The 14,643-nt window shown below is 39.0% G+C and overlaps 1 protein-coding gene across 2 annotated transcripts; it reads right to left on the bottom strand.

The window, feature by feature from the left end:
• Positions 1–7,839: 7,839 nt before the first annotated feature.
• On the bottom strand, positions 7,840–10,925 carry TRM22 (DnaA initiator-associating protein). Of its 2 annotated transcripts, none has more exons than XM_079085894.1 (6): positions 10,811–10,925; positions 10,155–10,678; positions 9,955–10,016; positions 8,651–9,865; positions 8,423–8,537; positions 7,840–8,344 (listed from the first exon to the last, which is right to left on the bottom strand). In XM_079085894.1, the coding sequence occupies exons 2-6, from the start codon at positions 10,309–10,311 to the stop codon at positions 7,911–7,913; spliced, it is 1,983 nt and encodes a 660-aa protein (XP_078942020.1). In that variant the 5' UTR covers positions 10,312–10,678; positions 10,811–10,925; the 3' UTR covers positions 7,840–7,910. The 2 variants fall into 2 exon arrangements, with proteins under 2 accessions (XP_078942020.1, XP_078942021.1); XM_079085895.1 differs by having other exon boundaries at positions 10,155–10,558; positions 10,811–10,844.
• Positions 10,926–14,643: the final 3,718 nt, after the last annotated feature.

Raw genomic sequence — 14,643 nt, 5'->3', positions numbered from 1 at the left:
TTTGCTTGACCATCGGACCAAAGTCCGCTGGTAATCCACGGGCAAACTTGTTAACCTTGGAGAGTTCAGTTGGAACCAAGTAAGGAGCAAGCTTCATCTTCTCCGTAAAACTAATAGCGTACTCGATGACGCTCGACCTTCCCTTCTTCAGATTCTGGAACTCATTGTTGATTTCCAGAAGATCCTACTCAGAGCAGTATTGTATTTTCAGTTGCACCACAAAATCTTCCCAAGACATCTTGCTAGCTTCTCCCTTGGGCATCGAACCAGCTAGTAGCTTCCACCAGCTCAGTACTCCAGACTTTAACAGAGGAATCGCGAGAGCGGTCTTCTGTCTGTTGCTACACTCGCAACTCTCGAACATTGTCTCCATCTCGGAGATCCAGTCAATAACTCCCACTGGTGTCGGGCTTCCAGATAGACACGGTGGCTTGGATGCCATAAAATCCTTATATTTGCATCCCCGTTCATCATTTCCTCCATCCTGGTTGTTTCGCCTAACTATTGGTGGGTTGGCTTGACCAACAGTCCCATTGAAGTTTCCTCCATCCGACGACCCTCCATTCACTTCGGGCTCTTCAACTTGTATTGAAAGTTCGTCACGATTCTGCTGAAGCAGACGTTTAGTTTCCTCCATTTGACGATCCAACATTGTTTGAATCATCAATTGTACTCCATCCATTGTTATCGGCTCAGGTACTGCTGCTGCAACAACTACTTGCCCAATCACAGGTGGTTGATTCCTGTTTTCGTTCACGTTTCCAGCTCCACTCCTGGTTCTTGCCATTTTTGATCTATACACCGAATAAGGTGATTTTAGATCCTCATTCACGGTAGATATTCAAATCATCTTTATCACTCCGAAACGTTTACATGCTAGTTCTAATATCGTAGTCGTACGCTTAGAATCCTAAACACATAGGGTTTCCAGATCCGGTCGGCAACAGACCATAGATCTGAACAAACAATATCATATATAGCAAACATATGGCATTTATCACATAAAAGAATTTTAGGCATCTTTCCTAAAATATATTAGTGCTCGTGTCTAAAATATGGTAGACACTCATCTCACAATCATTACTTAGCATTCTAAGTTTAAGTCTAGAAATCCTACAAATTCCTAGTTCGCTTAAACTAATGCTCTGATACCAACTGTGACATCCCCAATTTCACGGCCAGAAAAGACCGATTTGTTTATGCTTTGTTTTAAAAATCAGAGTAATCTTTTACAGAAAACAGTTGCGGAATTTGTTCCTAAAACAAAATATGATAAGAATTTATCAAAGCATTTCTTTAAATAAATGTATTTTCATTATATAACAAAATCTAGGGATGTCATGTTCAATACAGACCAAAAGCATAAACAGAACAGAATAGACCTTACAACAGTTATTCATAACTACTAGCCTATAATCCAAAATCTCTCGTCATGTCAGCCAACTTATGCTCTCGTGCCATAACCTGTAATACAAAGAAAAACTGAGTGGGTCAGGCTTGGGAGCCTGGTGAACATATAGGGTTTTCATCCCACAATGTTATATCATACATATATATATGTATATATATATATATATATATATATATATATATATATATGTATATATATATATATATATATATATATATATATATATATATATATATTAGAACTCACAAACTTATATCCCATCGATCCTCACAACGACACGATCTAAACTCTTGTATCTAAAACCTTCCTCTTTACCTGATCCCTACTCACGAATCTAAAACTAATCTCTTCACCTGATCCATACTCCCGGATCTAAAACTAATCTCTTCACCTGATCCATACTCCCGGATCTAAAACTAATCTCTTCACCTGATCCATACTCCCGGATCTAAAACTAATCTCCTGATCTGATCCATACTCCCGGATCTAAAACTAATCTCCTGATCTGATCCATACTCCCAGATCAATAACTGTGCCCAATCCATACTCCCGGACTAGGGACAATTAACTTAGTCTTAATCCATACTCCCGGACTAATAACAAGTTTATCTCTTTACCTGATCCATACTCCTGGATCTAAAACTAACCTCTTGATCTCATTATCCAACTCATCTTTTATCACACACCAACTATCTCATCTACCCATGTTCTACCCAACATATTTGTAGATATAAAACACATATACAGTTTAACTTATTTAAAACCTATATAAAACATTAATACCACACCCATCTCAAATAAACAAACAATATATAAACACATAGCGCGTATTTCATAGTAAATACTTCATATTTATGTGTTAGAAGAAAGTAACTATACACTCACCCAAAACATATACTTAATACCTTCAAACAATACTTGTATTAAAATCGTGTTTATGAAAGGGACTATACACTCACCCAAAACATATACTTAATACCTTCAAACAATACTTGTATTAAAATCGTGTTTATGAAAGGGACTATACACTCACCCAAAACATATACTTAATACCTTCAAACAATACTTGTATTAAAATCGTGTTTATGAAAGGGACTATACACTCACTTGATCAGAAGATGATCGGACAGCACTACGGCGCTAACAGTAGTATTCTTCGGTGAAACTGTGATATCTTCACACACTGAACTTCTCGCGGGCAGAGCTTCGGCTCGAAACTCTTTTCTTCTCGGGATCTTCGGGCTTCGGGACTCGCTTCGGGTCTCGGGATGATACCGGGGCTTCGGGGGGTTTAAAAGAGGGCTTAGAGAGAGTATCGGGAGTGAGAGAGAAGAGATTGAGCAACCAAACTCGGCTGCCCCTTGAATTCTATTTATAGGGTCATTTTTTAGCTCTCACGTCGTGAGTTTTAAGTTCTCACGTCGTGAGCTTTAGTCGTCACTGCGTGCGTCATCACAGGTTGCATCTGACAGGCTCTGAAAGGTCAAATCACTGAGTTCACATCGTGAACGCTGTATTCACGTCGTGAACTCTGACACAATATCGGGGTTCGCGCCCCGAACTTCAGAAATTCATAACTTTTGCATACGAGCTCCGTTTTCGACGTTCTTTATATCGACGCGTAGGTGAGACTATGATCTACAACTCTCGTTAAGACTCCGTCGGCTAATTTTGAATTTATTTTTATTATATTATTATTATATTATTTTTAGTAGGCCGGGACAGAAAAACTCTGTTATAAATTCATAACTCCTTCATCTGAAGTCCGTTTTCGTCTGTCTTTTCACCGTTTGACTACTATCGACGAGATATTCAATTCTCGTTTAGATTGTTTCGGCTAAATATCGCTCGATCTCATATTCGAACTTCGGGCTGTACACTGCTAAACCGAAACTTCGAAAAATCATAACTTCCTCATACGAAGTCAGATTTGGGCGTTCTTTTCATGCACGCTCTCGGTTTAATGTATTATACGACTTTCGTTTAGATCGCTAAATCCAAATATCGCTCTATCGTAAATTCACTATTTACGTCGTGTTGTGTCGTGCCGGTTCTGTCGCGAAACTTCGACAGGTCATAACTTCTTCGTTATAACTCGGATTTCGGCATTCTTTATATTTTCGGAAACCTTGTGACGTATACTACAACTTGGTTAAGATTATTCATTCTAAATAATCTTTTATCAAAAAAATCACTTTTGATGCTTATCGTCTCTAAATTGACTAGCCCGGATCTACGGGCGTTACATCTTGTGTCTACGGTGTGGCCAAAGGGCAGCCACAACATGGGGACTTGTAGCGAAGATTTGACATTTGACTAGACTGGTTTCGGATCGGGTTTGGACTCATTAGCCACGACGTGGCCAAGGGATGGCCACAACGTGGAGGTCAACTGTTGTTGGCTTTGACTTGGACCGTTGACTTTGAGTGTTGACTTTTGGTCAAATTGCTAGTTCTAGAAAGTAGACTAAGGGTTTGCTTTGTATGGATTGCTAGGTGGTGTTTAGTACCATTCTCCGGTTGCGAGTGCGGCTAGTTGTGTGGTTCTCATCAGCGAGGTGAGTCTTCTCACTATACTATGTAGGATGCTAGTTGTCTTTGTGATACTTGCATAGAAGACCATGTGGTGGCCCCTGACAATTGTATGAAAGACCAGGATTTGGCTTCTGGCATTTATATGTAGAATGTTAGATGTCTTCGTGATATTTGCATGGATGACCAGGGTCTGGCCTTGGCATCGGCATGTCAGACCGGGTTTTGGCCCTAGCTTTGGGAAGGAAAGACCATGATCGACCCATGGCAAGAAGACTATGTGGTGGCCCATAGCAATTGCGTCTTATCTATGGTATGTGGTATTTTGGGCAACTCACTAAGTTTTGTGCTTACGATTTGTGGCTTTATGTTTTTCAGGTACTTTTTGCTTTTCAAATGGAAGGGTCCGACTTGATCGCACTGCATCCCCCAAAGTTTATTCCGCATTGGCTATTTATGATTTTTACTAAAATGTTTTGAGAATATTTTTACTTTAAAACAAATGAATGAATGGTTTTGGATTGATTAAAAATGAAAATTTTACTTTGCATTTTTGGGGACGTTACATTAATGCCCTGAAAAATACCCTTTTCTTTTGTCATTTCCATCGTCATATGGAGTCCCTTGGCTGCAATGATAAATAGTAATGGGGATAAGGGATCGTATTGTCTAACCCCTCGTTCCATGCCAAATTCTGATATTGCAGATCCATTTATGAGTACTGACACTCTTGCAGAAGACAGACATCCTAGAATATGTAACACCCGGTATCAGAAAGGCCAAGAAAGGAAGGAGAAACCCTAAGTCAAAAGGGGGTCAACTCGTCGAGTCGAAGGAAGAACTCAACGAGTCGGAGCGGGATCCGGGTGCAAGATTTAATGACCGACTCGACGAGTCGGAGAGTGGACTCGGCGAGTCAGGTCTGGGTTAGGAAGCCCTAATTCCGGGACTTGGTACCCCATTTAAGCATCTTATTCTTTTCCCTAGGGTTCATTACAGCCTCTCTCGTCCAGAACCCAAAACCCTAGCCACCCAACTCCATTGTGTGAGCTTGTGAGAAGATTAAGGGCCTTAGAGTGCATCTTGGAAGCTTGGAGAGAAAGGAGCAAGGAAGGAAGAGTAGATCCAGCCTCCATATTGTCTTGGCAACTGTTAGGAGGTAAAAAGTCTGAACCTTGAGCTTTCAATTGATAGATCCCCTTTCTATCTTGCCTTTTGTCACAATTGGATCATTTCCAAGTAGAATCCGAGTATTAAGCCTTTGAGGATGGATTAGACAACAGATCTGGACACTTTTGAGCTCTAGAAGCTCAAAGTTGTTGGCTTTATCCAGCTAAGGTCCCATTTCATGACCTAGGCCTTCATTGTAGCTTGGATTAAGTGTTTTAGCCTCATAGCACCTTGCATGCACGTAAAGTTAGCAACTTTACGTGCAATGCTAGCATTAGGAGTCCAGATCTATGAGTTGGAAGTGTTGGAATAGACTGTAATCGACATAATAGAGATGTCATAAGGTGGACTCGACGAGTCCATTCATGGACTCGGCGAGTCGGGTCGCAAACCCAAACCCTTCTGTTATGATTCGGATAAGGGAGTGGAGTTAGTGAAGGATTCAGACAGACTGAGTCCCTAATGGACATGAAGATCATAGTACTCGGCGAGTCCAAGACAATCTCCTTAGTTATGAAGATGAGCTCGACGAGTTGTTCATACAACTCGGCGAGTCATGGCCTAGATATTCATACGATGATGATGAACTCGGCGAGTCGGTTGAAGATAGTCCCGAAGTGTTAGATGAAGGAGAACTCGTCGAGTTCTCGCTAGACTCGACAAGTGGAGTCGGGGTTGTTTTGGGATTTGAGGAACATGGACTCGGCGAGTTGGCAGAACAACTCGACGAGTCGAGTCGACTGGAAGGTTGACTTTAACCAGGACTTTGACCTTGAGAAGGACTTGACCAGAGTTGACCTAGTTGACTACTGGGGGACAGTTAGGCTAAGTTTTATTATTGGTATTGGTAGCTTGGGGAGCTAGAGGAGCAGCGGTTCGGAGAGTTGTCGGATAGCAGCCAGAGGGTTATCAGCAGAGTTCAGCAGTGCAGGTGAGTCTCCTCACTGTGTGCATGGGTCTACGGCCACAATGTCGGCCCATTATGTTTATGCTTATGGTTATGTGTCGTAGGAAGACCCGGGGGTTAGCCCTAGGCACTTATTGTGATTTGTTCGGATTTAGATCCGTTACCGAGGTTAGCCCGATGCAGTTTATATGTTCCGGATTTCGGTCCGATGTCGGGTGGTACCCGAGGCAGTAGTGGATGTGTAGTTATACTTGTTGTCTTTGTGATACTTACTTGTATGTGCCTGGTAGGGAGGTGAGTCGGGCGAGGTCCCGTATCTCATCACTAGCCGAGTATGGACGGGGATCCGTATCTCATTAGTAGCAGTGCAGGGGCAAGGCCCGAGTTAGGAGGGAGGTGACTGTGGGCGGGGGCCCGTATCTCACTATCAGTAAGAGCATGGATGGGGTTCCATGACTCACCGGTAGCAGGACAGGGGCGGGGCCCAAGCTAGGCGAGGCCTTACATCAGTAGTAAATTAGAGTATGTTTAGCCTTATGATATGTGTTATGTTATATGCTTGTATTTGTTAGTAGCGGGCGAGGCCCAGAGACAGGCGGGGCCTAAGAGAACAGATCTGTATACCGAGCGGGGCTCGATGCCAGGCGGGGCCTGATGCCGGGCGGGACCCGATGCAGTGGGCGGGGCCCAAGTTAGTCCGGACTACGATCCGATGCCGGGCAGGGCCCGATGCAGTGGGCAAGGCCCAGTATGTGGTATGTGGTAGATCGGGGGGACTCACTAAGCTTCGTGCTTACGGTTTTCAGTTTTGGTTTCAGGCACTTCCGGTAGCGGAGGGAAGAGCTCGGGGTGATCGCATGGCACACACACATAGCAAAAGAAGTTTAGCCTGGGAAGTTTACTCTGATAAAATGAACAAGTGTTTTGAAAAGATATTCTGATTTATTATAACCCTTTTGTATGTTGAAATGATTTGATACTATGATTTAAGTAATGTTTTTAAAGAAATTTTTGGTCATGATTTTTGGGATGTTACAGAATCCATCTTCTCCGTTTAATCCCAAACTCCATTTGTTGTAACACTAAATCTAGATACTCCCAGCTAAGGCTATCAAACGCTTTCTCGAAGTCGACCTTAAATGTAAAGCCTTCCTCTTAGTTTTCTTGATCCAAGCGATTACCTCATTAAGGATAAGAGGAGCATCGAGTGTGTTTCTGTTTTTTATAAACGCAGTCTGAGCTGGGCTTACAACTAAATGGACTACCTTCTTTAACCGCTCTGCCAGGACCTTTGTGATCGCTTTATATAAGCATCCAAAACTAATTTGAAAGTAGGACTAGTTTTTCAAATACCTTTGTTGTACATTTGATCCTTGGAATTTGGAAAACTCAAATTAGGACTAGTTTTGTCGATTCATATACCATATAAAATTGGGAAAAGTGAAGGTCGTAGGTTATGTTTTCACCATTGGTAGTTTTGTAGTGACTTGTGAATTGAAGACCAACCTTGCATTCTATTGTGACTTTGTCAACTACTAAAGCATAGTACATCGTGATTTTTGAAGCATGTAAAGAAGCTACATAGTTAAGAGGTTTGTGATGAGAGCTTTGTCGATATACATTATGCACTACCACATTTTGTGACAATCAACGTAACATATATACACATTACTAAGGATTCTATATTCCAATAAGAGAACAAATGACATTGATTTGAGATATTGATCAATCAATCATATACACATTGCACATAAACCATAAACCCTAAAAACTCAACCCCTTTCACAAAATCACTACCACCAAAAACAAATCAAAAGACGCACATAAAACAATCCCTTGAAAATTTACCACTCAATATTTCAATTTATACAAAACCATCTCCATTAATTAACTAAATCGTTGCAAAATCATACACAATTTCATCAACCAACATATTAACTAAATCCCCTTCAATTCTACCACCAATCTCACGACATTCAATCTCAAAATCCATCAATTTCACCAAACAATAACTCATATCCCTTTCCGCCACCTCATCCGCATTCAAACCAATAAAATCCATCCACCTCATCACCTCTTCCATTACTTCATCAATCAAAACCTTCGACCCCATTACTCCACAATTCGAATCCAAATATTCAATTAAACAATCAAACACAAATCGCTTCACTTGATATCTTGTTTTTGCGTTTCCATATCCAAAAAAGTTGCCGAATTTTGTCCACATTATCTCTGCAATTGTGTCCACCAATTCGCTGTTTTGAAACTTTTGAAAATGCGATTCATCGTATGAGTAACTCGTGGAATCTGTGTGTTGCATTCTTCCTTCAATCATATAAAAAAAAATTATTATATCATTAAATCATTAAATCATTGAAATTATTGAAATTACAATTTTTTTACCTGAGCTATCTTCCAAACTACTGGAACAACAGCTGTCATTTGAAAAAGAGGCTTCAAGAACTGATCCTGGGCTAAGATGATTGCTGTTTTTGTATCCAGATTTTTCTGAATTTGTCTAATTATGGAAAAAAAAAAGGTTTGGTATGATGGAAGAAATGGAAGAAAAGGAATGGAATGGAATGGTTGATTCCATTCCATCCAAGATAAATGAGAAGTTAGGAAACATACCTGTAAACAGAATACATCATTTTGAGGAAGTGGGTTTTCTTTATTTAAAGCACATAAAAGCTCTTGAAAAATATGAGCAGGTGTTCTTTTTGTTGAAGTTTGACTAGTCAACTCATTCAATTTTGCTTCAAGAAGAGCACCCAAAGAATCTCCAGTCAATGGGAATTTGTCAATCTGATTTGATGTAGGCCTTTTGCGTAATTTACAATATGAAACATTTTGATTTTGATTCCTTCTTTTCTCTACTTTTTCACACGTGTTCTTCATTGGTGAACTAAATTTAAACATCATTCCATTCCCATTTTGCCCCTGATGTTCATGCTTCATCTGTTTTCCATTACATGAAGCACTCATGACCCTTCTTGGCTTGTTATTTGAAGAACCCATTACACCATAACCTTGTGTTAAATGTCTTTTCTGCCCTCGAGATACGATATTATTCCTCTTTGTATCCTCAACTTTATTTGGTGCCCTTGACCGAGTTTGACCACTTAAACTCCTATTCAATGCAACAAAATCTTTGGTATTATCACTAACTGCATCTGTAGCAGATGGAAAACAGTTCAATCTTCGGTTTGAAGATGCAACAAATTCTTGTTCTTGATTGAATCTTGTGTTACTATCTTGAAAAAGGTTTTGAGAATCAAAGACAGATGTTTGGGAATGAGAATCTCTCTCTGCAATGTGAAGAAGATTACCACAGTTTTTGCAGGATGCTTCAAGATTTTCACTTTTTAATTTCATACGCTCTGTTCTTACACTATGAGGATAAGTGATAGCAAATTTAGACTTGTTTCTAGTTTCTAGAATCCTAGAAGCAGCACCAATTAACCTTGATGTGTTCTTTCTTGAATGATGTGTTGTGGTTTTTACAGGGGAAGCAAGTTTTGGATGATGACGATGATGTTTTTTTGATCGAGATAGAACGTTTTTGAGTTGTAATGCTTCTGCTCCAAATCTAGTTACACATCTTCTATCCGCCATTGTTTTTTGAAGCTTTTGAGGCCTAAAATCTTGTCTTGTGGTTTCCTTTTCGGATTCTTCTTTGTTGCATATAGCTTTGTGATTGTGAAGCTTGTCGCGATTTACAGATGATGGCATAGACTCCAACCCCATAAGCCTAGCGACTAAACTAGGAGTTTGAACTCCATTGTTACAAGTTGAAACGCCATTTTTGTTCATGTTTGGGAATCCCCCACTGTTTTCATCAGCAATCTAAAGTGGTAAAAAAATCAAAATCAGAAAAGGAAGAAGAATAGGAAGAGTTTGAGCAAAAGTTGAAGTGATTTTGAGTTTTGACATACCAGTCTTAGTTTCGGCAGCTTCTCATCACCTCCGAACTTTTTTGAAGCTTCTTTTGCACGATCTGTGAAATCGAAACAACAAAAATGAACACCGGTTCGTCGATTTCAATGTAATGTGGTGGAATCAACAATGTGTATAAGTAACTGAAGAAAAAATCAAAAGAGAAGTCGCTAATTTGCATAAACTATAGAATATGAACCTGGAGGAAGTAATCTCTTGGAGAAAAGTTTCTTCTTAGCGAACCTTCTGTTCCAATCGAAGAGTTGAAAGAAGATACCGACACATCCACCAGTTCTTCGAGGTTTATTCTCCGTAATCGCTAAAGACGACGCCGTTACACTCGCACTATCACTCATCTTCTTCCCCAAAAACTTCAGACTCGATTCGGTGGATAAAAAAAAACCTACACTGCTATTTTTTCAGCTTCTGCTCAAAATCAAACCACATTCTCATCATAAATCTCAATTTATTCTTCACCGATTCACGTCGAACAAACATCACAGTAATTTCTCACTTTCACTCTGTTCAAGTTTCACATTAAGGAATCTCTCAGGCAATGCCGAGGTTGATAATGATTTTGACACGAAACAACAGAGGAATCTTCTGCAAAAACCGTATTCCAGAAAACAACTTCACATTAGCTTGCATAAAACCACCGTACGTCTCGTCATCAAAAGAAGCTTTTCCTTTTTTCTCTTGTACTCACGAGACGCAACTAACGATCTGACAAGACACACGGAATCAAAAAAGAGAAAGGAAAATCGAAAAGCTCAAAAAGCAATCGTAATCTTAGACTGATTATACTATAAACCCTAGAAAGGAAGATGGAGTGATTAACGAGAGCGTAGCTGTTACCTGATGACGAACAGTGTGCTGCTGTTTATCCTCTGAAAACGGCTTCTTTTTCGTTTTCACTTTTACAGAGTGGGGTTTTGAGGGAGTGTGGGGTGGGTGCGTAGGATAAGGGGGTAGGTGCGTAGTGTAAGAATAGAGTGTGACTATACTTGAGACCCCCACAACACGCACTGAGTGAAATGAGCCGACAGCCGAGCCGCCCTAAGTCAACATGGTAAAGTGAGCCTTTTCAAATCTATGTAAATGTAACTTTTAAAATAAGAAACTTTTTGTTACTATAATTTTAAAAAGTTTTTGATGATAATTTCTTATCATAACTTTTATATTTATATATTCCTAAACCACATTATTTTCACTTATAATAATTAAATTAAAGTAAGAGTAAATTATATGAATAGTGCATGTGGTTTGGAACTTTGGAGTAATTTCGGTATATGGTCTTTTATTTATTATTTTTATTTTTATAAGTTTGAACTATTCCAATGGTTTAATTTTGTCACGGTTATATTGTCTTTATATGTTTATTTTATAAGTTATTTATTATTTATAATTAAAAAAATAATGGGGTCCACCGTACCTTATCCTTTACCCTTTCCTTCAGTTCCATGTTGAAAGTTCTGTAACTCTCTACCCTAAAATGAAAACTTGCAAATAAAACCAAATTCTAAAATCTTACTTAAAACCAAAATCGTAATTAACCAAAATCAAACAAAAGAATAAGACATATGATGGGAGCCAAGGATGGGAAAGCTTCCACTTGAAAAATGAAAAGATTTGTACAAATTATACGTATCATGTTAGATATTTTTAACTCAGATTGTTGAAATAGTATCTTTCCCTCCAAAAACATGTTGTGTTACTTAAGCACACAAAAAATATTTTGTTGCGAATGAACAAGATGTTGAAAGATTGTCCTAAAATTATAATCATTGATACAAGTTTTTTCCACATAAAAATGAAATCTTTTGTTACAATAGAAGCAGAAATGATGTGGGTTATTCAAGAATCAAAGTTGACTTATTTATAAAAAAAAAAAATCTCAATGAACTTCATATCAAAGAAGTATATGTGGGAGGCTCGTCAGGGTTAGATTGGGTTGCAAATGATACTAATAGAGAGGACGAAGGCGATTGTTGGGTTGACCGGTGACGGCAGTGGTTTCTCCCGACAAGAAGGCAGGGTTGTAGTGGTGATGCATGGGGATGAAAGGAACGAGAGATGCATAGTATCATAATATATATGTAGAGATCCGAATAATGGAATAACGGTGTTAAAAAAGAAATAAAAGCTACGGAAAATGAGTATTTGATGTTAAAATAGACATTTCTCGACTTCTTCAAGAGTTTAACCATAGTGAAAAAACGAAATTAAAATTCAACAAAAGTTTATTTATTGTTAAAAGGCACTCTATCGATTATAGTTTCTAGAATCGTGGAAATAAAAACAATTATATATATATATATATATATATATATATATATATATATATATATATATTAATTCGACATATTTCAATATATCGCAACCCTAAATAATTTAATTTTTGCCGGGGCTGTGGCCTCTTTCCCAAATAATTTGTGTCACATGCCTCGGATGCTTATGTGTGATACCATGTCATATACGATAAGAGAACACAGTAGCAATCGTATAATGATTTCCTTGAGTCGTTAATACATAAATTGTACAGTTATATACATACAGTGAGAAAGGAAAATAAGGTCTAAGTATACGACACTAAGAAACAAAATACATAAGACTAGGTAAACTATTTTAAACACTTCATTGTCATGTTGAACATGTGGTTATTAGCCCCCGGCAAGCTCAAGGATGGAACGTACTTGAAGCTTGGTTCGAAGAAGATGAATGTGATCCTTTGACAATGGCTTGGTGAATATATCAGCTAACTGATCAACCGATGAGATATAGCAAATTTTTAGTGCTCTTATTTCGACTTGTTCACGAATAAAGTGAAGATCTAAAGCAATATGTTTGGATCGAGTGCTAATGAGCGGATTTTTACTCATGAAAATTGCACCCACATTGTCGCAAAGAAGCATTAGTTTCTTTAGAACTGGAGAATGAAGTTCCTTTATCAGTTGTTTGAGCCACAATAATTTAGTAGTTGTGTATGCTAGTAGACGGTATTCTGCCTCTGTGCTTGATCGTGCCTCAACTCTTTGTTTTTTGGACGTCCAACTGATAAGATTGGAACCATGAAAGATTGCATATTTGTATTGGGAACGCCTGTCCTCTTGATTGGAAATTCATCTAACATCCGAGTAGGCAAGTAAAGAATCCACTTTAGTAGGTAAAAATGGAGACAATGATGAGGGGTGCCCTTGAGGTAACGAAGAATACGCTTCGTAGCTTGCCAATGTTGAAAGGTGGGAGAGTACATAAATTGACACACCTTATTGACTAGAAAGGCAATACCGGGACGAGTAATTGTAGCATATTGAAGCAAACCCACAATTTGATAGAAGAGGGTTGGATCATGAAAAGGTTCACCATTTGGTGATAGGCGTGAGCTCGGGTCAGCTGGTGTCGAAAATTGTGAGATTTTGTCATGTGGTTGCGTTGAAGAATGTCATGTAGTGTTGTTAAGATAGATCGAGACCAGCAGATGTATATATAATTTGTAAACCCAAGAAATTATGTGAGTGACCTAGGTCTTTAAGAGCAAACACTTTATGTAGTTGTTGGATGAAGTTTTGAAATTCTGTTGCATTTATGCCTATGATAACCACATCATTGACATAAACCAATATGTAAATGATGGTTGTGGGACTAATGTGGATGAAAAGTGAAGTATCATATTGACATGTTGTAAACCCTTAATCAACGAGATATTTCTTGAGTTTATTAAACCATGCTCTTGGAGCCTGTTTGAGCCCATAAAGTTATTTGTTGAGACGACAAACGCGATTGGGCCGATTTGGGTGTTCAAAACCTTATAGTTGTTTCATATACACCACATCATGTAGATTACCATTTAGGAAGGCGTTATTTATGACAAATTGTCGAATGGACCATCCATAAGATATAGTTATGGAAAGGACAAGCCGAATGGTCGTTGGTTTATCGATCGGGGTGAATGTCTCAAAGTAATCCACATTAGCTTTTTTAGTGAAACCTTGAGCCACCAAACGAGTTTTTTGACGTTCTATTTTACCATCAACTCGTCTTCTAATCCTAAAAATCCACTTGCAACCAATAACATTGACATTAGTAAGACAATAAATAATAGACCATGTGTTATTTCTCATGAGAGCCTCGTATTCGGATTGCATAGCTTGCTGCCAACATGGATGTTTAATGGCTTGGGAGAAGAGAAGTGGTTCATAGTCAGTCATGTTGGATAGAGATGTATGAAAAAACTTTATGTTTGAGGGAGTTAGTGCGAGCTCTTGTGACCATTGTATGGATTTTACGAGGTATTAGTCGGTAGTGAAAGGTATAGGCCTAGTGTTGTTTGGAACGGAAGCTGATGGTATAGGTTTGATAAGGGGGAGTAGGAGTTGGAGTATGTGTAGAGGAGGGAGGAAGTGTGGGGAAAGTTGATGAAGTGGAGGATGATGTGGAAGACAAGGGAGTGATGGATACAAATGGGTTAGATGGTGGCGGCAGAAGTGAAATAGAGGTAGCTAGTGTAAGTAAGTCGAAAGTAACATCAGGAAGGGATGAGGAAGCAGATGACGTGGTGTCGGATGTGGAGGGTAAATAGGGAAAATGGATTCATTAAAGACACCATGTCGAGAGACATAAATGAGAGACAATGGTTGATAGACATATAGGTATCCTTTGTATGTTGTATAGTAACCAATAAAGATGCA

Source organism: Lactuca virosa, chromosome 3, assembly GCF_052849685.1.
Source record: "Lactuca virosa cultivar CGN04683 chromosome 3, Lactuca_virosa_CGN04683_v6, whole genome shotgun sequence".
Taxonomy (NCBI): domain Eukaryota; kingdom Viridiplantae; phylum Streptophyta; class Magnoliopsida; order Asterales; family Asteraceae; genus Lactuca; species Lactuca virosa.
This window is presented reverse-complemented; position numbering and strand designations above follow the sequence as displayed.

Excerpts from the sequence above, each read along its gene's own strand:
- TRM22 (XM_079085894.1), bottom strand. The coding sequence starts at position 10,311 with ATGAGTGATAGTGCGAGTGTAACGGCGTCGTCTTTAGCGATTACGGAG. Across the intron at positions 10,017-10,154 it reads CAAGAGATTACTTCCTCCAG|ATCGTGCAAAAGAAGCTTCA; the intron begins GTTCATATTCTA and ends TCGATTTCACAG. Across the intron at positions 8,538-8,650 it reads ATGATGTATTCTGTTTACAG|ACAAATTCAGAAAAATCTGG; the intron begins GTATGTTTCCTA and ends TTCCATAATTAG.